The 21,509-nt window shown below is 38.0% G+C and overlaps 1 protein-coding gene across 1 annotated transcript in view; it reads left to right on the top strand.

Annotated features, from left to right (window-relative positions):
- LOC131436773 (uncharacterized) overlaps window positions 1-21,303 on the top strand; it is a 607,210-nt gene extending 585,907 nt beyond the window's left edge. The window contains exon 4 of the mRNA XM_058605680.1: window positions 20,869-21,303. Coding sequence (XP_058461663.1) covers window positions 20,869-20,888 — 20 coding nt within the window. The 3' untranslated portion in view covers window positions 20,889-21,303. The remainder of the gene's footprint in view (window positions 1-20,868) is intronic.
- The last annotated feature ends 206 nt before the right edge of the window (window positions 21,304-21,509 follow it).

The following is a 21,509-nucleotide window of genomic DNA, read 5'->3' as shown; positions in this document are numbered from 1 at the left end:
AGATCAAATGGTTGTGACTTTTGGTTCCAGATATATGATGGTATAAGTGACGTAACCGACAAAACACGTTGATTTTTACCGCTCTTGTATATATAAGGGTGCCAAAATTTTGGGATCAACTCTATTTTCGTAAAGTTCTAGTGCTCAAAAGTTTAAGCACCTCGAAAAAAGCCTTCATGCAAAATTTGACCTAAATCGGACATGCTTAAGGGGTGCTGCCCGGTGGTAAAGGTTTGACAATTATCGATCTTGAAAAAGCACCATAGGGGGGAGTACATGAAATTTCCAAAATCGAAAATTTTTTTTGATGCCAAAACTCTTAAAACTGCATAAAACATCGAAATTTAGTGTCATCTCAAAAAAAAATTTTTTTGAAAAAATCAACTTTCTGGGACTTAGAAAAATTTTCATATTTTTTCTAAGTCCCAAAAAGTCGATTTTTTCAAAAAAATTTTTTTTCGAGATGACACTAAATCTCGACGTTTCATGCAATTCTAAGCCTTTTGGCATCAAAAATTTTTTTTCGATTTCGAAAATTTCATGTACTCCCCCCTATGGTGATTTTTCAAGATATATGAAAATTTCACTAAGTGGACTAAGAAGGCTTTTTGCCTTTCTCTATAGAAAGGTATTAGAATTGCTGGAAAAACCGACTTTCGAACGGAGCCTCGGAGACCCATAGTGTTATATACCATTCGACTCAGTTCGACGAGATCGGAAAATGTCTGTGTGTGTGTGTGTGTGTATGTGTGTGTGTGTGTGTATGTGTGTGTGTGTATGTGTGTGCACTTTTCGAAGATATTTGAACGCGCTCAATTTTCTCAGAGATGGCTCAACCGATTTTAACAAACTTGGGCTCGTTTGAAAGCTACTATCGGGGCATTGATCAAGTTCGAAGATAAAATGGCTGTGACTTTTGGTTCCGGAGATATGATTGTATAAGTGACGTAACCGACAAAAAGCGTTGTATTTGAACGCGCTCAATTTTCTCAGAGATGGCTGAACCGATTTGAACAAACTTGGACTCGTTTGAAAGCTACTGGCGGGCCATTGATCAAGTTCGAAGATCAAATGGCTGTGACTTTTGGTCCCGGAGATATGATTGTATAAGTGACGTAACCGACAAAAAGCGTTGTATTTGAACGCGCTCAATTTTCTCAGAGATGGCTGATCCGATTTTAACAAACTTGGGCTCGTTTGAAAGCTACTGTCGGGCCGTTGATCAAGTTCGAAGATCAAATGGTTGTGACTTTTGGTTCCAGATATATAATTGTATAAGTGACGTAACCGACAAAACACGTTGATTTTTACCGCTCTTATATATATATATATATATATATATGGGTGCCAAAATTTTGGGATCACCTCTATTTTCGTTAAGTTCTAGTGCTCAAAAGTTCAAGCACCTCGAAAAAAGCCTTCATGCAAAATTTGACCTAAATCGGACATGCTTAAGGGGTGCTGCCCGGTGGTAAAGGTTTGACAATTTTCGATCTTGAAAAAGCACCATAGGGGGGAGTACATGAAATTTCCAAAATCGAAAATTTTTTTTGATGCCAAAACTCTTAAAACTGCATGAAACATCGAAATTTAGTGTCATCTCAAAAAAATTTTTTTTTGAAAAAATCAACTTTCTGGGACTTAGAAAAATTTTCATATTTTTTCTAAGTCCCAAAGTCGATTTTTTCAAAAAATTTTTTTTTTCGAGATGACACTAAATCTCGACGTTTCATGCAATTCTAAGCCTTTTGGCATCAAAAATTTTTTTTCGATTTCGAAAATTTCATGTACTCCCCCCTATGGTGATTTTTCAAGATATATGAAAATTTCACTAAGTGGACTAAGAAGGCTTTTTGCCTTTCTCTATAGAAAGGTATTAGAATTGCTGGAAAAACCGACTTTCGAACGGAGCCTCGGAGACCCATAGTGTTATATACCATTCGACTCAGCTCGACGAGATCGGAAAATGTCTGTGTGTGTGTGTGTGTGTGTATGTGTGTGTGTGTGTATGTGTGTGTGTATGTGTGTGCACTTTTCGAAGATATTTGAACGCGCTCAATTTTCTCAGAGATGGCTCAACCGATTTTAACAAACTTGGGCTCGTTTGAAAGCTACTATCGGGGCATTGATCAAGTTCGAAGATAAAATGGCTGTGACTTTTGGTTCCGGAGATATGATTGTATAAGTGACGTAACCGACAAAAAGCGTTGTATTTGAACGCGCTCAATTTTCTCAGAGATGGCTGAACCGATTTGAACAAACTTGGACTCGTTTGAAAGCTACTGGCGGGCCATTGATCAAGTTCGAAGATCAAATGGCTGTGACTTTTGGTCCCGGAGATATGATTGTATAAGTGACGTAACCGACAAAAAGCGTTGTATTTGAACGCGCTCAATTTTCTCAGAGATGGCTGATCCGATTTTAACAAACTTGGGCTCGTTTGAAAGCTACTGTCGGGCCGTTGATCAAGTTCGAAGATCAAATGGTTGTGACTTTTGGTTCCAGATATATAATTGTATAAGTGACGTAACCGACAAAACACGTTGATTTTTACCGCTCTTATATATATATATATGGGTGCCAAAATTTTGGGATCACCTCTATTTTCGTTAAGTTCTAGTGCTCAAAAGTTCAAGCACCTCGAAAAAAGCCTTCATGCAAAATTTGACCTAAATCGGACATGCTTAAGGGGTGCTGCCCGGTGGTAAAGGTTTGACAATTTTCGATCTTGAAAAAGCACCATAGGGGGGAGTACATGAAATTTCCAAAATCGAAAATTTTTTTTGATGCCAAAACTCTTAAAACTGCATGAAACATCGAAATTTAGTGTCATCTCAAAAAAATTTTTTTTTGAAAAAATCAACTTTCTGGGACTTAGAAAAATTTTCATATTTTTTCTAAGTCCCAAAGTCGATTTTTTCAAAAAATTTTTTTTTTCGAGATGACACTAAATCTCGACGTTTCATGCAATTCTAAGCCTTTTGGCATCAAAAATTTTTTTTCGATTTCGAAAATTTCATGTACTCCCCCCTATGGTGATTTTTCAAGATATATGAAAATTTCACTAAGTGGACTAAGAAGGCTTTTGCCTTTCTCTATAGAAAGGTATTAGAATTGCTGGAAAAACCGACTTTCGAACGGAGCCTCGGAGACCCATAGTGTTATATACCATTCGACTCAGTTCGACGAGATCGGAAATTGTCTGTGTGTGTGTGTGTGTGTGTGTATGTGTGTGTGTGTGTATGTGTGTGTGTATGTGTGTGCACTTTTCGAAGATATTTGAACGCGCTCAATTTTCTCAGAGATGGCTCAACCGATTTTAACAAACTTGGGCTCGTTTGAAAGCTACTATCGGGGCATTGATCAAGTTCGAAGATAAAATGGCTGTGACTTTTGGTTCCGGAGATATGATTGTATAAGTGACGTAACCGACAAAAAGCGTTGTATTTGAACGCGCTCAATTTTCTCAGAGATGGCTGAACCGATTTGAACAAACTTGGACTCGCTTGAAAGCTACTGGCGGGCCATTGATCAAGTTCGAAGATCAAATGGCTGTGACTTTTGGTCCCGGAGATATGATTGTATAAGTGACGTAACCGACAAAAAGCGTTGTATTTGAACGCGCTCAATTTTCTCAGAGATGGCTGATCCGATTTTAACAAACTTGGGCTCGTTTGAAAGCTACTGTCGGGCCGTTGATCAAGTTCGAAGATCAAATGGTTGTGACTTTTGGTTCCAGATATATAATTGTATAAGTGACGTAACCGACAATACACGTTGATTTTTACCGCTCTTATATATATATATATGGGTGCCAAAATTTTGGGATCACCTCTATTTTCGTTAAGTTCTAGTGCTCAAAAGTTCAAGCACCTCGAAAAAAGCCTTCATGCAAAATTTGACCTAAATCGGACATGCTTAAGGGGTGCTGCCCGGTGGTAAAGGTTTGACAATTTTCGATCTTGAAAAAGCACCATAGGGGGGAGTACATGAAATTTCCAAAATCGAAAATTTTTTTTGATGCCAAAACTCTTAAAACTGCATGAAACATCGAAATTTAGTGTCATCTCAAAAAAATTTTTTTTTGAAAAAATCAACTTTCTGGGACTTAGAAAAATTTTCATATTTTTTCTAAGTCCCAAAGTCGATTTTTTCAAAAAATTTTTTTTTTCGAGATGACACTAAATCTCGACGTTTCATGCAATTCTAAGCCTTTTGGCATCAAAAATTTTTTTTCGATTTCGAAAATTTCATGTACTCCCCCCTATGGTGATTTTTCAAGATATATGAAAATTTCACTAAGTGGACTAAGAAGGCTTTTTGCCTTTCTCTATAGAAAGGTATTAGAATTGCTGGAAAAACCGACTTTCGAACGGAGCCTCGGAGACCCATAGTGTTATATACCATTCGACTCAGCTCGACGAGATCGGAAAATGTCTGTGTGTGTGTGTGTGTGTGTGTGTGTGTGTGTGTGTGTATGTGTGTGTGTGTATGTGTGTGTGTATGTGTGTGCACTTTTCGAAGATATTTGAACGCGCTCAATTTTCTCAGAGATGGCTCAACCGATTTTAACAAACTTGGGCTCGTTTGAAAGCTACTATCGTGGCATTGATCAAGTTCGAAGATGAAATGGCTGTGACTTTTGGTTCCGGAGATATGATTGTATAAGTGACGTAACCGACAAAAAGCGTTGTATTTGAACGCGCTCAATTTTCTCAGAGATGGCTGAACCGATTTGAACAAACTTGGACTCGTTTGAAAGCTACTGGCGGGCCATTGATCAAGTTCGAAGATCAAATGGCTGTGACTTTTGGTTCCGGAGATATGATTGTATAAGTGACGTAACCGACAAAAAGCGTTGTATTTGAACGCGCTCAATTTTCTCAGAGATGGCTGATCCGATTTTAACAAACTTGGGCTCGTTTGAAAGCTACTGTCGGGCCGTTGATCAAGTTCGAAGATCAAATGGTTGTGACTTTTGGTTCCAGATATATGATGGTATAAGTGACGTAACCGACAAAACACGTTGATTTTTACCGCTCTTGTATATATAAGGGTGCCAAAATTTTGGGATCAACTCTATTTTCGTAAAGTTCTAGTGCTCAAAAGTTTAAGCACCTCGAAAAAAGCCTTCATGCAAAATTTGACCTAAATCGGACATGCTTAAGGGGTGCTGCCCGGTGGTAAAGGTTTGACAATTATCGATCTTGAAAAAGCACCATAGGGGGGAGTACATGAAATTTCCAAAATCGAAAATTTTTTTTGATGCCAAAACTCTTAAAACTGCATAAAACATCGAAATTTAGTGTCATCTCAAAAAAAAATTTTTTTGAAAAAATCAACTTTCTGGGACTTAGAAAAATTTTCATATTTTTTCTAAGTCCCAAAAAGTCGATTTTTTCAAAAAAATTTTTTTTCGAGATGACACTAAATCTCGACGTTTCATGCAATTCTAAGCCTTTTGGCATCAAAAATTTTTTTTCGATTTCGAAAATTTCATGTACTCCCCCCTATGGTGATTTTTCAAGATATATGAAAATTTCACTAAGTGGACTAAGAAGGCTTTTTGCCTTTCTCTATAGAAAGGTATTAGAATTGCTGGAAAAACCGACTTTCGAACGGAGCCTCGGAGACCCATAGTGTTATATACCATTCGACTCAGCTCGACGAGATCGGAAAATGTCTGTGTGTGTGTGTGTGTGTGTGTGTATGTGTGTGTGTGTGTGTGTATGTGTGTGTGTATGTGTGTGCACTTTTCGAAGATATTTGAACGCGCTCAATTTTCTCAGAGATGGCTCAACCGATTTTAACAAACTTGGGCTCGTTTGAAAGCTACTATCGGGGCATTGATCAAGTTCGAAGATAAAATGGCTGTGACTTTTGGTTCCGGAGATATGATTGTATAAGTGACGTAACCGACAAAAAGCGTTGTATTTGAACGCGCTCAATTTTCTCAGAGATGGCTGAACCGATTTGAACAAACTTGGACTCGTTTGAAAGCTACTGGCGGGCCATTGATTAAGTTCGAAGATCAAATGGCTGTGACTTTTGGTTCCGGAGATATGATTGTATAAGTGACGTAACCGACAAAAAGCGTTGTATTTGAACGCGCTCAATTTTCTCAGAGATGGCTGATCCGATTTTAACAAACTTGGGCTCGTTTGAAAGCTACTGTCGGGCCGTTGATCAAGTTCGAAGATCAAATGGTTGTGACTTTTGGTTCCAGATATATGATGGTATAAGTGACGTAACCGACAAAACACGTTGATTTTTACCGCTCTTGTATATATAAGGGTGCCAAAATTTTGGGATCAACTCTATTTTCGTAAAGTTATAGTGCTCAAAAGTTTAAGCACCTCGAAAAAAGCCTTCATGCAAAATTTGACCTAAATCGGACATGCTTAAGGGGTGCTGCCCGGTGGTAAAGGTTTGACAATTATCGATCTTGAAAAAGCACCATAGGGGGGAGTACATGAAATTTCCAAAATCGAAAATTTTTTTTGATGCCAAAACTCTTAAAACTGCATAAAACATCGAAATTTAGTGTCATCTCAAAAAAAAATTTTTTTGAAAAAATCAACTTTCTGGGACTTAGAAAAATTTTCATATTTTTTCTAAGTCCCAAAAAGTCGATTTTTTCAAAAAAATTTTTTTTCGAGATGACACTAAATCTCGACGTTTCATGCAATTCTAAGCCTTTTGGCATCAACAATTTTTTTTCGATTTCGAAAATTTCATGTACTCCCCCCTATGGTGATTTTTCAAGATATATGAAAATTTCACTAAGTGGACTAAGAAGGCTTTTTGCCTTTCTCTATAGAAAGGTATTAGAATTGCTGGAAAAACCGACTTTCGAACGGAGCCTCGGAGACCCATAGTGTTATATACCATTCGACTCAGCTCGACGAGATCGGAAAATGTCTGTGTGTGTGTGTGTGTGTGTATGTGTGTGTGTGTGTATGTGTGTGTGTATGTGTGTGCACTTTTCGAAGATATTTGAACGCGCTCAATTTTCTCAGAGATGGCTCAACCGATTTTAACAAACTTGGGCTCGTTTGAAAGCTACTATCGGGGCATTGATCAAGTTCGAAGATAAAATGGCTGTGACTTTTGGTTCCGGAGATATGATTGTATAAGTGACGTAACCGACAAAAAGCGTTGTATTTGAACGCGCTCAATTTTCTCAGAGATGGCTGAACCGATTTGAACAAACTTGGACTCGTTTGAAAGCTACTGGCGGGCCATTGATCAAGTTCGAAGATCAAATGGCTGTGACTTTTGGTTCCGGAGATATGATTGTATAAGTGACGTAACCGACAAAAAGCGTTGTATTTGAACGCGCTCAATTTTCTCAGAGATGGCTGATCCGATTTTAACAAACTTGGGCTCGTTTGAAAGCTACTGTCGGGCCGTTGATCAAGTTCGAAGATCAAATGGTTGTGACTTTTGGTTCCAGATATATGATGGTATAAGTGACGTAACCGACAAAACACGTTGATTTTTACCGCTCTTGTATATATAAGGGTGCCAAAATTTTGGGATCAACTCTATTTTCGTAAAGTTCTAGTGCTCAAAAGTTTAAGCACCTCGAAAAAAGCCTTCATGCAAAATTTGACCTAAATCGGACATGCTTAAGGGGTGCTGCCCGGTGGTAAAGGTTTGACAATTATCGATCTTGAAAAAGCACCATAGGGGGGAGTACATGAAATTTCCAAAATCGAAAATTTTTTTTGATGCCAAAACTCTTAAAACTGCATAAAACATCGAAATTTAGTGTCATCTCAAAAAAAAATTTTTTTGAAAAAATCAACTTTCTGGGACTTAGAAAAATTTTCATATTTTTTCTAAGTCCCAAAAAGTCGATTTTTTCAAAAAAATTTTTTTTCGAGATGACACTAAATCTCGACGTTTCATGCAATTCTAAGCCTTTTGGCATCAAAAATTTTTTTTCGATTTCGAAAATTTCATGTACTCCCCCCTATGGTGATTTTTCAAGATATATGAAAATTTCACTAAGTGGACTAAGAAGGCTTTTTGCCTTTCTCTATAGAAAGGTATTAGAATTGCTGGAAAAACCGACTTTCGAACGGAGCCTCGGAGACCCATAGTGTTATATACCATTCGACTCAGCTCGACGAGATCGGAAAATGTCTGTGTGTGTGTGTGTGTGTATGTGTGTGTGTGTGTGTGTATGTGTGTGTGTATGTGTGTGCACTTTTCGAAGATATTTGAACGCGCTCAATTTTCTCAGAGATGGCTCAACCGATTTTAACAAACTTGGGCTCGTTTGAAAGCTACTATCGGGGCATTGATCAAGTTCGAAGATAAAATGGCTGTGACTTTTGGTTCCGGAGATATGATTGTATAAGTGACGTAACCGACAAAAAGCGTTGTATTTGAACGCGCTCAATTTTCTCAGAGATGGCTGAACCGATTTGAACAAACTTGGACTCGTTTGAAAGCTACTGGCGGGCCATTGATCAAGTTCGAAGATCAAATGGCTGTGACTTTTGGTCCCGGAGATATGATTGTATAAGTGACGTAACCGACAAAAAGCGTTGTATTTGAACGCGCTCAATTTTCTCAGAGATGGCTGATCCGATTTTAACAAACTTGGGCTCGTTTGAAAGCTACTGTCGGGCCGTTGATCAAGTTCGAAGATCAAATGGTTGTGACTTTTGGTTCCAGATATATAATTGTATAAGTGACGTAACCGACAAAACACGTTGATTTTTACCGCTCTTATATATATATATATATATATATATGGGTGCCAAAATTTTGGGATCACCTCTATTTTCGTTAAGTTCTAGTGCTCAAAAGTTCAAGCACCTCGAAAAAAGCCTTCATGCAAAATTTGACCTAAATCGGACATGCTTAAGGGGTGCTGCCCGGTGGTAAAGGTTTGACAATTTTCGATCTTGAAAAAGCACCATAGGGGGGAGTACATGAAATTTCCAAAATCGAAAATTTTTTTTGATGCCAAAACTCTTAAAACTGCATGAAACATCGAAATTTAGTGTCATCTCAAAAAAATTTTTTTTTGAAAAAATCAACTTTCTGGGACTTAGAAAAATTTTCATATTTTTTCTAAGTCCCAAAGTCGATTTTTTCAAAAAATTTTTTTTTTCGAGATGACACTAAATCTCGACGTTTCATGCAATTCTAAGCCTTTTGGCATCAAAAATTTTTTTTCGATTTCGAAAATTTCATGTACTCCCCCCTATGGTGATTTTTCAAGATATATGAAAATTTCACTAAGTGGACTAAGAAGGCTTTTTGCCTTTCTCTATAGAAAGGTATTAGAATTGCTGGAAAAACCGACTTTCGAACGGAGCCTCGGAGACCCATAGTGTTATATACCATTCGACTCAGCTCGACGAGATCGGAAAATGTCTGTGTGTGTGTGTGTGTGTGTATGTGTGTGTGTGTGTATGTGTGTGTGTATGTGTGTGCACTTTTCGAAGATATTTGAACGCGCTCAATTTTCTCAGAGATGGCTCAACCGATTTTAACAAACTTGGGCTCGTTTGAAAGCTACTATCGGGGCATTGATCAAGTTCGAAGATAAAATGGCTGTGACTTTTGGTTCCGGAGATATGATTGTATAAGTGACGTAACCGACAAAAAGCGTTGTATTTGAACGCGCTCAATTTTCTCAGAGATGGCTGAACCGATTTGAACAAACTTGGACTCGTTTGAAAGCTACTGGCGGGCCATTGATCAAGTTCGAAGATCAAATGGCTGTGACTTTTGGTCCCGGAGATATGATTGTATAAGTGACGTAACCGACAAAAAGCGTTGTATTTGAACGCGCTCAATTTTCTCAGAGATGGCTGATCCGATTTTAACAAACTTGGGCTCGTTTGAAAGCTACTGTCGGGCCGTTGATCAAGTTCGAAGATCAAATGGTTGTGACTTTTGGTTCCAGATATATAATTGTATAAGTGACGTAACCGACAAAACACGTTGATTTTTACCGCTCTTATATATATATATATGGGTGCCAAAATTTTGGGATCACCTCTATTTTCGTTAAGTTCTAGTGCTCAAAAGTTCAAGCACCTCGAAAAAAGCCTTCATGCAAAATTTGACCTAAATCGGACATGCTTAAGGGGTGCTGCCCGGTGGTAAAGGTTTGACAATTTTCGATCTTGAAAAAGCACCATAGGGGGGAGTACATGAAATTTCCAAAATCGAAAATTTTTTTTGATGCCAAAACTCTTAAAACTGCATGAAACATCGAAATTTAGTGTCATCTCAAAAAAATTTTTTTTTGAAAAAATCAACTTTCTGGGACTTAGAAAAATTTTCATATTTTTTCTAAGTCCCAAAGTCGATTTTTTCAAAAAATTTTTTTTTTCGAGATGACACTAAATCTCGACGTTTCATGCAATTCTAAGCCTTTTGGCATCAAAAATTTTTTTTCGATTTCGAAAATTTCATGTACTCCCCCCTATGGTGATTTTTCAAGATATATGAAAATTTCACTAAGTGGACTAAGAAGGCTTTTGCCTTTCTCTATAGAAAGGTATTAGAATTGCTGGAAAAACCGACTTTCGAACGGAGCCTCGGAGACCCATAGTGTTATATACCATTCGACTCAGTTCGACGAGATCGGAAATTGTCTGTGTGTGTGTGTGTGTGTGTGTATGTGTGTGTGTGTGTATGTGTGTGTGTATGTGTGTGCACTTTTCGAAGATATTTGAACGCGCTCAATTTTCTCAGAGATGGCTCAACCGATTTTAACAAACTTGGGCTCGTTTGAAAGCTACTATCGGGGCATTGATCAAGTTCGAAGATAAAATGGCTGTGACTTTTGGTTCCGGAGATATGATTGTATAAGTGACGTAACCGACAAAAAGCGTTGTATTTGAACGCGCTCAATTTTCTCAGAGATGGCTGAACCGATTTGAACAAACTTGGACTCGCTTGAAAGCTACTGGCGGGCCATTGATCAAGTTCGAAGATCAAATGGCTGTGACTTTTGGTCCCGGAGATATGATTGTATAAGTGACGTAACCGACAAAAAGCGTTGTATTTGAACGCGCTCAATTTTCTCAGAGATGGCTGATCCGATTTTAACAAACTTGGGCTCGTTTGAAAGCTACTGTCGGGCCGTTGATCAAGTTCGAAGATCAAATGGTTGTGACTTTTGGTTCCAGATATATAATTGTATAAGTGACGTAACCGACAATACACGTTGATTTTTACCGCTCTTATATATATATATATATGGGTGCCAAAATTTTGGGATCACCTCTATTTTCGTTAAGTTCTAGTGCTCAAAAGTTCAAGCACCTCGAAAAAAGCCTTCATGCAAAATTTGACCTAAATCGGACATGCTTAAGGGGTGCTGCCCGGTGGTAAAGGTTTGACAATTTTCGATCTTGAAAAAGCACCATAGGGGGGAGTACATGAAATTTCCAAAATCGAAAATTTTTTTTGATGCCAAAACTCTTAAAACTGCATGAAACATCGAAATTTAGTGTCATCTCAAAAAAATTTTTTTTTGAAAAAATCAACTTTCTGGGACTTAGAAAAATTTTCATATTTTTTCTAAGTCCCAAAGTCGATTTTTTCAAAAAATTTTTTTTTTCGAGATGACACTAAATCTCGACGTTTCATGCAATTCTAAGCCTTTTGGCATCAAAAATTTTTTTTCGATTTCGAAAATTTCATGTACTCCCCCCTATGGTGATTTTTCAAGATATATGAAAATTTCACTAAGTGGACTAAGAAGGCTTTTTGCCTTTCTCTATAGAAAGGTATTAGAATTGCTGGAAAAACCGACTTTCGAACGGAGCCTCGGAGACCCATAGTGTTATATACCATTCGACTCAGCTCGACGAGATCGGAAAATGTCTGTGTGTGTGTGTGTGTGTGTGTGTGTGTGTGTGTGTGTATGTGTGTGTGTGTATGTGTGTGTGTATGTGTGTGCACTTTTCGAAGATATTTGAACGCGCTCAATTTTCTCAGAGATGGCTCAACCGATTTTAACAAACTTGGGCTCGTTTGAAAGCTACTATCGTGGCATTGATCAAGTTCGAAGATGAAATGGCTGTGACTTTTGGTTCCGGAGATATGATTGTATAAGTGACGTAACCGACAAAAAGCGTTGTATTTGAACGCGCTCAATTTTCTCAGAGATGGCTGAACCGATTTGAACAAACTTGGACTCGTTTGAAAGCTACTGGCGGGCCATTGATCAAGTTCGAAGATCAAATGGCTGTGACTTTTGGTTCCGGAGATATGATTGTATAAGTGACGTAACCGACAAAAAGCGTTGTATTTGAACGCGCTCAATTTTCTCAGAGATGGCTGATCCGATTTTAACAAACTTGGGCTCGTTTGAAAGCTACTGTCGGGCCGTTGATCAAGTTCGAAGATCAAATGGTTGTGACTTTTGGTTCCAGATATATGATGGTATAAGTGACGTAACCGACAAAACACGTTGATTTTTACCGCTCTTGTATATATAAGGGTGCCAAAATTTTGGGATCAACTCTATTTTCGTAAAGTTCTAGTGCTCAAAAGTTTAAGCACCTCGAAAAAAGCCTTCATGCAAAATTTGACCTAAATCGGACATGCTTAAGGGGTGCTGCCCGGTGGTAAAGGTTTGACAATTATCGATCTTGAAAAAGCACCATAGGGGGGAGTACATGAAATTTCCAAAATCGAAAATTTTTTTTGATGCCAAAACTCTTAAAACTGCATAAAACATCGAAATTTAGTGTCATCTCAAAAAAAAATTTTTTTGAAAAAATCAACTTTCTGGGACTTAGAAAAATTTTCATATTTTTTCTAAGTCCCAAAAAGTCGATTTTTTCAAAAAAATTTTTTTTCGAGATGACACTAAATCTCGACGTTTCATGCAATTCTAAGCCTTTTGGCATCAAAAATTTTTTTTCGATTTCGAAAATTTCATGTACTCCCCCCTATGGTGATTTTTCAAGATATATGAAAATTTCACTAAGTGGACTAAGAAGGCTTTTTGCCTTTCTCTATAGAAAGGTATTAGAATTGCTGGAAAAACCGACTTTCGAACGGAGCCTCGGAGACCCATAGTGTTATATACCATTCGACTCAGCTCGACGAGATCGGAAAATGTCTGTGTGTGTGTGTGTGTGTGTGTGTATGTGTGTGTGTGTGTGTGTATGTGTGTGTGTATGTGTGTGCACTTTTCGAAGATATTTGAACGCGCTCAATTTTCTCAGAGATGGCTCAACCGATTTTAACAAACTTGGGCTCGTTTGAAAGCTACTATCGGGGCATTGATCAAGTTCGAAGATAAAATGGCTGTGACTTTTGGTTCCGGAGATATGATTGTATAAGTGACGTAACCGACAAAAAGCGTTGTATTTGAACGCGCTCAATTTTCTCAGAGATGGCTGAACCGATTTGAACAAACTTGGACTCGTTTGAAAGCTACTGGCGGGCCATTGATTAAGTTCGAAGATCAAATGGCTGTGACTTTTGGTTCCGGAGATATGATTGTATAAGTGACGTAACCGACAAAAAGCGTTGTATTTGAACGCGCTCAATTTTCTCAGAGATGGCTGATCCGATTTTAACAAACTTGGGCTCGTTTGAAAGCTACTGTCGGGCCGTTGATCAAGTTCGAAGATCAAATGGTTGTGACTTTTGGTTCCAGATATATGATGGTATAAGTGACGTAACCGACAAAACACGTTGATTTTTACCGCTCTTGTATATATAAGGGTGCCAAAATTTTGGGATCAACTCTATTTTCGTAAAGTTATAGTGCTCAAAAGTTTAAGCACCTCGAAAAAAGCCTTCATGCAAAATTTGACCTAAATCGGACATGCTTAAGGGGTGCTGCCCGGTGGTAAAGGTTTGACAATTATCGATCTTGAAAAAGCACCATAGGGGGGAGTACATGAAATTTCCAAAATCGAAAATTTTTTTTGATGCCAAAACTCTTAAAACTGCATAAAACATCGAAATTTAGTGTCATCTCAAAAAAAAATTTTTTTGAAAAAATCAACTTTCTGGGACTTAGAAAAATTTTCATATTTTTTCTAAGTCCCAAAAAGTCGATTTTTTCAAAAAAATTTTTTTTCGAGATGACACTAAATCTCGACGTTTCATGCAATTCTAAGCCTTTTGGCATCAACAATTTTTTTTCGATTTCGAAAATTTCATGTACTCCCCCCTATGGTGATTTTTCAAGATATATGAAAATTTCACTAAGTGGACTAAGAAGGCTTTTTGCCTTTCTCTATAGAAAGGTATTAGAATTGCTGGAAAAACCGACTTTCGAACGGAGCCTCGGAGACCCATAGTGTTATATACCATTCGACTCAGCTCGACGAGATCGGAAAATGTCTGTGTGTGTGTGTGTGTGTGTATGTGTGTGTGTGTGTATGTGTGTGTGTATGTGTGTGCACTTTTCGAAGATATTTGAACGCGCTCAATTTTCTCAGAGATGGCTCAACCGATTTTAACAAACTTGGGCTCGTTTGAAAGCTACTATCGGGGCATTGATCAAGTTCGAAGATAAAATGGCTGTGACTTTTGGTTCCGGAGATATGATTGTATAAGTGACGTAACCGACAAAAAGCGTTGTATTTGAACGCGCTCAATTTTCTCAGAGATGGCTGAACCGATTTGAACAAACTTGGACTCGTTTGAAAGCTACTGGCGGGCCATTGATCAAGTTCGAAGATCAAATGGCTGTGACTTTTGGTTCCGGAGATATGATTGTATAAGTGACGTAACCGACAAAAAGCGTTGTATTTGAACGCGCTCAATTTTCTCAGAGATGGCTGATCCGATTTTAACAAACTTGGGCTCGTTTGAAAGCTACTGTCGGGCCGTTGATCAAGTTCGAAGATCAAATGGTTGTGACTTTTGGTTCCAGATATATGATGGTATAAGTGACGTAACCGACAAAACACGTTGATTTTTACCGCTCTTGTATATATAAGGGTGCCAAAATTTTGGGATCAACTCTATTTTCGTAAAGTTCTAGTGCTCAAAAGTTTAAGCACCTCGAAAAAAGCCTTCATGCAAAATTTGACCTAAATCGGACATGCTTAAGGGGTGCTGCCCGGTGGTAAAGGTTTGACAATTATCGATCTTGAAAAAGCACCATAGGGGGGAGTACATGAAATTTCCAAAATCGAAAATTTTTTTTGATGCCAAAACTCTTAAAACTGCATAAAACATCGAAATTTAGTGTCATCTCAAAAAAAAATTTTTTTGAAAAAATCAACTTTCTGGGACTTAGAAAAATTTTCATATTTTTTCTAAGTCCCAAAAAGTCGATTTTTTCAAAAAAATTTTTTTTCGAGATGACACTAAATCTCGACGTTTCATGCAATTCTAAGCCTTTTGGCATCAAAAATTTTTTTTCGATTTCGAAAATTTCATGTACTCCCCCCTATGGTGATTTTTCAAGATATATGAAAATTTCACTAAGTGGACTAAGAAGGCTTTTTGCCTTTCTCTATAGAAAGGTATTAGAATTGCTGGAAAAACCGACTTTCGAACGGAGCCTCGGAGACCCATAGTGTTATATACCATTCGACTCAGCTCGACGAGATCGGAAAATGTCTGTGTGTGTGTGTGTGTGTGTATGTGTGTGTGTGTGTATGTGTGTGTGTATGTGTGTGCACTTTTCGAAGATATTTGAACGCGCTCAATTTTCTCAGAGATGGCTCAACCGATTTTAACAAACTTGGGCTCGTTTGAAAGCTACTATCGGGGCATTGATCAAGTTCGAAGATAAAATGGCTGTGACTTTTGGTTCCGGAGATATGATTGTATAAGTGACGTAACCGACAAAAAGCGTTGTATTTGAACGCGCTCAATTTTCTCAGAGATGGCTGAACCGATTTGAACAAACTTGGACTCGTTTGAAAGCTACTGGCGGGCCATTGATCAAGTTCGTAGATCAAATGGCTGTGACTTTTGGTTCCGGAGATATGATTGTATAAGTGACGTAACCGACAAAAAGCGTTGTATTTGAACGCGCTCAATTTTCTCAGAGATGGCTGATCCGATTTTAACAAACTTGGGCTCGTTTGAAAGCTACTGTCGGGCCGTTGATCAAGTTCGAAGATCAAATGGTTGTGACTTTTGGTTCCAGATATATGATGGTATAAGTGACGTAACCGACAAAACACGTTGATTTTTACCGCTCTTGTATATATAAGGGTGCCAAAATTTTGGGATCAACTCTATTTTCGTAAAGTTCTAGTGCTCAAAAGTTTAAGCACCTCGAAAAAAGCCTTCATGCAAAATTTGACCTAAATCGGACATGCTTAAGGGGTGCTGCCCGGTGGTAAAGGTTTGACAATTATCGATCTTGAAAAAGCACCATAGGGGGGAGTACATGAAATTTCCAAAATCGAAAATTTTTTTTGATGCCAAAACTCTTAAAACTGCATAAAACATCGAAATTTAGTGTCATCTCAAAAAAAAATTTTTTTGAAAAAATCAACTTTCTGGGACTTAGAAAAATTTTCATATTTTTTCTAAGTCCCAAAAAGTCGATTTTTTCAAAAAAATTTTTTTTCGAGATGACACTAAATCTCGACGTTTCATGCAATTCTAAGCCTTTTGGCATCAAAAATTTTTTTTCGATTTCGAAAATTTCATGTACTCCCCCCTATGGTGATTTTTCAAGATATATGAAAATTTCACTAAGTGGACTAAGAAGGCTTTTTGCCTTTCTCTATAGAAAGGTATTAGAATTGCTGGAAAAACCGACTTTCGAACGGAGCCTCGGAGACCCATAGTGTTATATACCATTCGACTCAGCTCGACGAGATCGGAAAATGTCTGTGTGTGTGTGTGTGTGTATGTGTGTGTGTGTATGTGTGTGTGTATGTGTGTGCACTTTTCGAAGATATTTGAACGCGCTCAATTTTCTCAGAGATGGCTCAACCGATTTTAACAAACTTGGGCTCGTTTGAAAGCTACTATCGGGGCATTGATCAAGTTCGAAGATAAAATGGCTGTGACTTTTGGTTCCGGAGATATGATTGTATAAGTGACGTAACCGACAAAAAGCGTTGTATTTGAACGCGCTCAATTTTCTCAGAGATGGCTGAACCGATTTGAACAAACTTGGACTCGTTTGAAAGCTACTGGCGGGCCATTGATCAAGTTCGAAGATCAAATGGCTGTGACTTTTGGTTCCGGAGATATGATTGTATAAGTGACGTAACCGACAAAAAGCGTTGTATTTGAACGCGCTCAATTTTCTCAGAGATGGCTGATCCGATTTTAACAAACTTGGGCTCGTTTGAAAGCTACTGTCGGGCCGTTGATCAAGTTCGAAGATCAAATGGTTGTGACTTTTGGTTCCAGATATATGATGGTATAAGTGACGTAACCGACAAAACACGTTGATTTTTACCGCTCTTGTATATATAAGGGTGCCAAAATTTTGGGATCAACTCTATTTTCGTAAAGTTCTAGTGCTCAAAAGTTTAAGCACCTCGAAAAAAGCCTTCATGCAAAATTTGACCTAAATCGGACATGCTTAAGGGGTGCTGCCCGGTGGTAAAGGTTTGACAATTATCGATCTTGAAAAAGCACCATAGGGGGGAGTACATGAAATTTCCAAAATCAAAAATTTTTTTTGATGCCAAAACTCTTAAAACTGCATAAAACATCGAAATTTAGTGTCATCTCAAAAAAAAATTTTTTTGAAAAAATCAACTTTCTGGGACTTAGAAAAATTTTCATATTTTTTCTAAGTCCCAAAAAGTCGATTTTTTCAAAAAAATTTTTTTTCGAGATGACACTAAATCTCGACGTTTCATGCAATTCTAAGCCTTTTGGCATCAAAAATTTTTTTTCGATTTCGAAAATTTCATGTACTCCCCCCTATGGTGATTTTTCAAGATATATGAAAATTTCACTAAGTGGACTAAGAAGGCTTTTTGCCTTTCTCTATAGAAAGGTATTAGAATTGCTGGAAAAACCGACTTTCGAACGGAGCCTCGGAGACCCATAGTGTTATATACCATTCGACTCAGCTCGACGAGATCGGAAAATGTCTGTGTGTGTGTGTGTGTGTGTGTGTATGTGTGTGTGTGTGTATGTGTGTGTGTATGTGTGTGCACTTTTCGAAGATATTTGAACGCGCTCAATTTTCTCAGAGATGGCTCAACCGATTTTAACAAACTTGGGCTCGTTTGAAAGCTACTATCGGGGCATTGATCAAGTTCGAAGATAAAATGGCTGTGACTTTTGGTTCCGGAGATATGATTGTATAAGTGACGTAACCGACAAAAAGCGTTGTATTTGAACGCGCTCAATTTTCTCAGAGATGGCTGAACCGATTTGAACAAACTTGGACTCGTTTGAAAGCTACTGGCGGGCCATTGATCAAGTTCGAAGATCAAATGGCTGTGACTTTTGGTCCCGGAGATATGATTGTATAAGTGACGTAACCGACAAAAAGCGTTGTATTTGAACGCGCTCAATTTTCTCAGAGATGGCTGATCCGATTTTAACAAACTTGGGCTCGTTTGAAAGCTACTGTCGGGCCGTTGATCAAGTTCGAAGATCAAATGGTTGTGACTTTTGGTTCCAGATATATAATTGTATAAGTGACGTAACCGACAAAACACGTTGATTTTTACCGCTCTTATATATATATATATATATATATATATATATATATATGGGTGCCAAAATTTTGGGATCACCTCTATTTTCGTTAAGTTCTAGTGCTCAAAAGTTCAAGCACCTCGAAAAAAGCCTTCATGCAAAATTTGACCTAAATCGGACATGCTTAAGGGGTGCTGCCCGGTGGTAAAGGTTTGACAATTTTCGATCTTGAAAAAGCACCATAGGGGGGAGTACATGAAATTTCCAAAATCGAAAATTTTTTTTGATGCCAAAACTCTTAAAACTGCATGAAACATCGAAATTTAGTGTCATCTCAAAAAAATTTTTTTTTGAAAAAATCAACTTTCTGGGACTTAGAAAAATTTTCATATTTTTTCTAAGTCCCAAAGTCGATTTTTTCAAAAAATTTTTTTTTTCGAGATGACACTAAATCTCGACGTTTCATGCAATTCTAAGCCTTTTGGCATCAAAAATTTTTTTTCGATTTCGAAAATTTCATGTACTCCCCCCTATGGTGATTTTTCAAGATATATGAAAATTTCACTAAGTGGACTAAGAAGGCTTTTTTATTTTAGATTAGCATTACTGTTCTCATATAAATAGGCAGCGCAAATGTCAAGCACTAGTTTGGAAAAATGATGCTGACTGTGTGACATAAACACTGAAGCATGCTTTTGTGAACTACTCAAATCAATCTGAATCTATTGGCGTCTAAAATTATTTAATAAATGTATGAAACATATTTTCATGAGACTGTTATGAAAGAAGAGAAAGGCATTATCACACCACTAGGTGGATTAAGAAGGGTTTTTTTTCTTCAAAACGAATGCGGATATAGTCGCATAGCATTTTAAATAAGTTCTTAAAAAGAATAGCTATCATCGCATATATGCTAGGGTTTATATTTCAAAAGTGATGTTCTGAAGTCGTATTGAGTTTTGAAATTAGCCGTACAACAGAACGAAAGAACTTCACTGAAGAAAGTCGGACTAAACAACTATATATGTTGCATTAGGTTTTCTATTTTCTAAAAATGCATGTATATCGCCTCCAGTTTAGCATGTATAAGGCACATTTGAAGCATATTATACGATTACGTACATAAATGTACGTATTATACAGTAACAGTTTGCATTATTCATATAAAATGGTTGTCTGGGAACCTATCTATATTAATTCGAAATGAATATAAGTTATGGATTGTAAATCAAGTTCGAAAATCAACTGTCTTTCACTTCTGGTTTCGGAGATACAATGCTATAAGTGACCTAAACAATCGATTTCACTGCAATGAGAGGGTCTAGGTTTAGCGTTGCGTTCGTTTGGTATTGAATGTATGTAATCTTGATTTTTTGTGTTTACTGAGAATCAATTGCAGTCTTTAGAAAGAAAGAATTAAATTGATGATTAGAACTGGAAGGTCAAAGTAAAGCAATTTATTCAATCTTGTAGATCCTGAACCGTCTTATGGAAGTGGTTTAGATTAGATCAGCACATTCCGTTCACTGCAAACCAGCAGTTGAATTCGGAGTGGGGGTGAACCGACACGCAAAAATATAATGAATAATCATTAGAAGTTTTACGCATTAGTTTTTCGATTCATTCACCAACAAATGGGACTATCGAACAGGGGAGTGTTTTATGACTATCATGCGTTTCTCCCGTGTGCGGAGAAACTTTTCCGCTTTTGGATTATGCCGGCCCATGTCTTCAATGGACTTACCGTCTCACCAAAGGCGCACACATCGTGGTCACAGTCCACACACCGAGTAGATCTGTTGCGAATTTGATTTTGATTAACTTCGCAGCCAACTGCGATCTGCACTGATGTTCAAGGGTGAGGGTAATCACACTCCGGGAGTCCGGTAGGCAGGGTTGCCTTTTCTCCCTGTTACAGTGTAATAGTTCTACGCTTGCTACGTCTTCATAAATGACGATAATGAGCCACACGTGGTTTCATCCTGCGTTGGCAGAACGTGACCGGAATTCGCAAAAAAGATGATATGCGTTTCGGCAGCCTAGCGTTCTGAAAATGGTAGCTTGCGGAGGTGGGAGTGCGGTTTGAAGTAAGCTCGTTATAATTATACCACATGAGCTGCGACGGATTACGAGCTCTGTCGGTGCACATATTAAATTCGCTCGTTATCGACGTTTCCAGCGAATTACTTCTAATGGTTTGTTTAATTATAGTTATTCCTTTGAAAAGAACTTGTCGTACATTAGTTAATTTGTTCTTTCTTTTCTTTCTTTTTACAGGTAATTACGATGGTGAATAATTGCAATCAGGCTAATGCATTTAGTTAGATGGGTAAGACACCGGCAACCAACGTATGTTTGCATTCGCTAGGAAAACACAGCGTAGATAGTTTTGTGTGTAAAAAAACACTACCTCGAGTTTAATTCATCAAACTGTGCTCTACTACCGTAAGCTGATAATGCATCTATCTCACTCTGATCTCCGGTTTGTAGTCTGCAGTGGATGAATGAAACCGAGTTTAATGTGATGTGAAAATGAAAATGTGTACCGAGCACTCGAAATCGCTTGTTCGAGTAAAGAGACTAGATGCATTCCCGTACACTGGCAGCCCGGCACAGGAACCACAGCCCGTAGTTGTACCCATTAGCCAAAGCCAACTAAGTTAGTCATTCAACTTAGGCGTATGATAGGTTCATGCAAACACATCTCCATGGCTGCTGGCGTTGGTGGTGGCGGCGGTGGTGGTGGTGGTGGTGGTGATAGTTGAGCATAAACAGCTTCAGTCACATACGTTGCCAGACATGGGCACAATTTGTCCGATAATTAAATCCTCCAAACTCGAGGAAAACTGCATTCTAAACTTCTCTGCATCAACGACAGAGACCTAACTAAAGAGAGATAGAAAGGCAGAGTTACTATA

This window comes from Malaya genurostris, chromosome 3, assembly GCF_030247185.1.
Source record: "Malaya genurostris strain Urasoe2022 chromosome 3, Malgen_1.1, whole genome shotgun sequence".
NCBI classification, from domain to species: Eukaryota; Metazoa; Arthropoda; class Insecta; order Diptera; family Culicidae; genus Malaya; species Malaya genurostris.
Note: the sequence above shows the minus strand (reverse complement) of the source record. Positions and strands in the feature narration are given on the sequence as shown.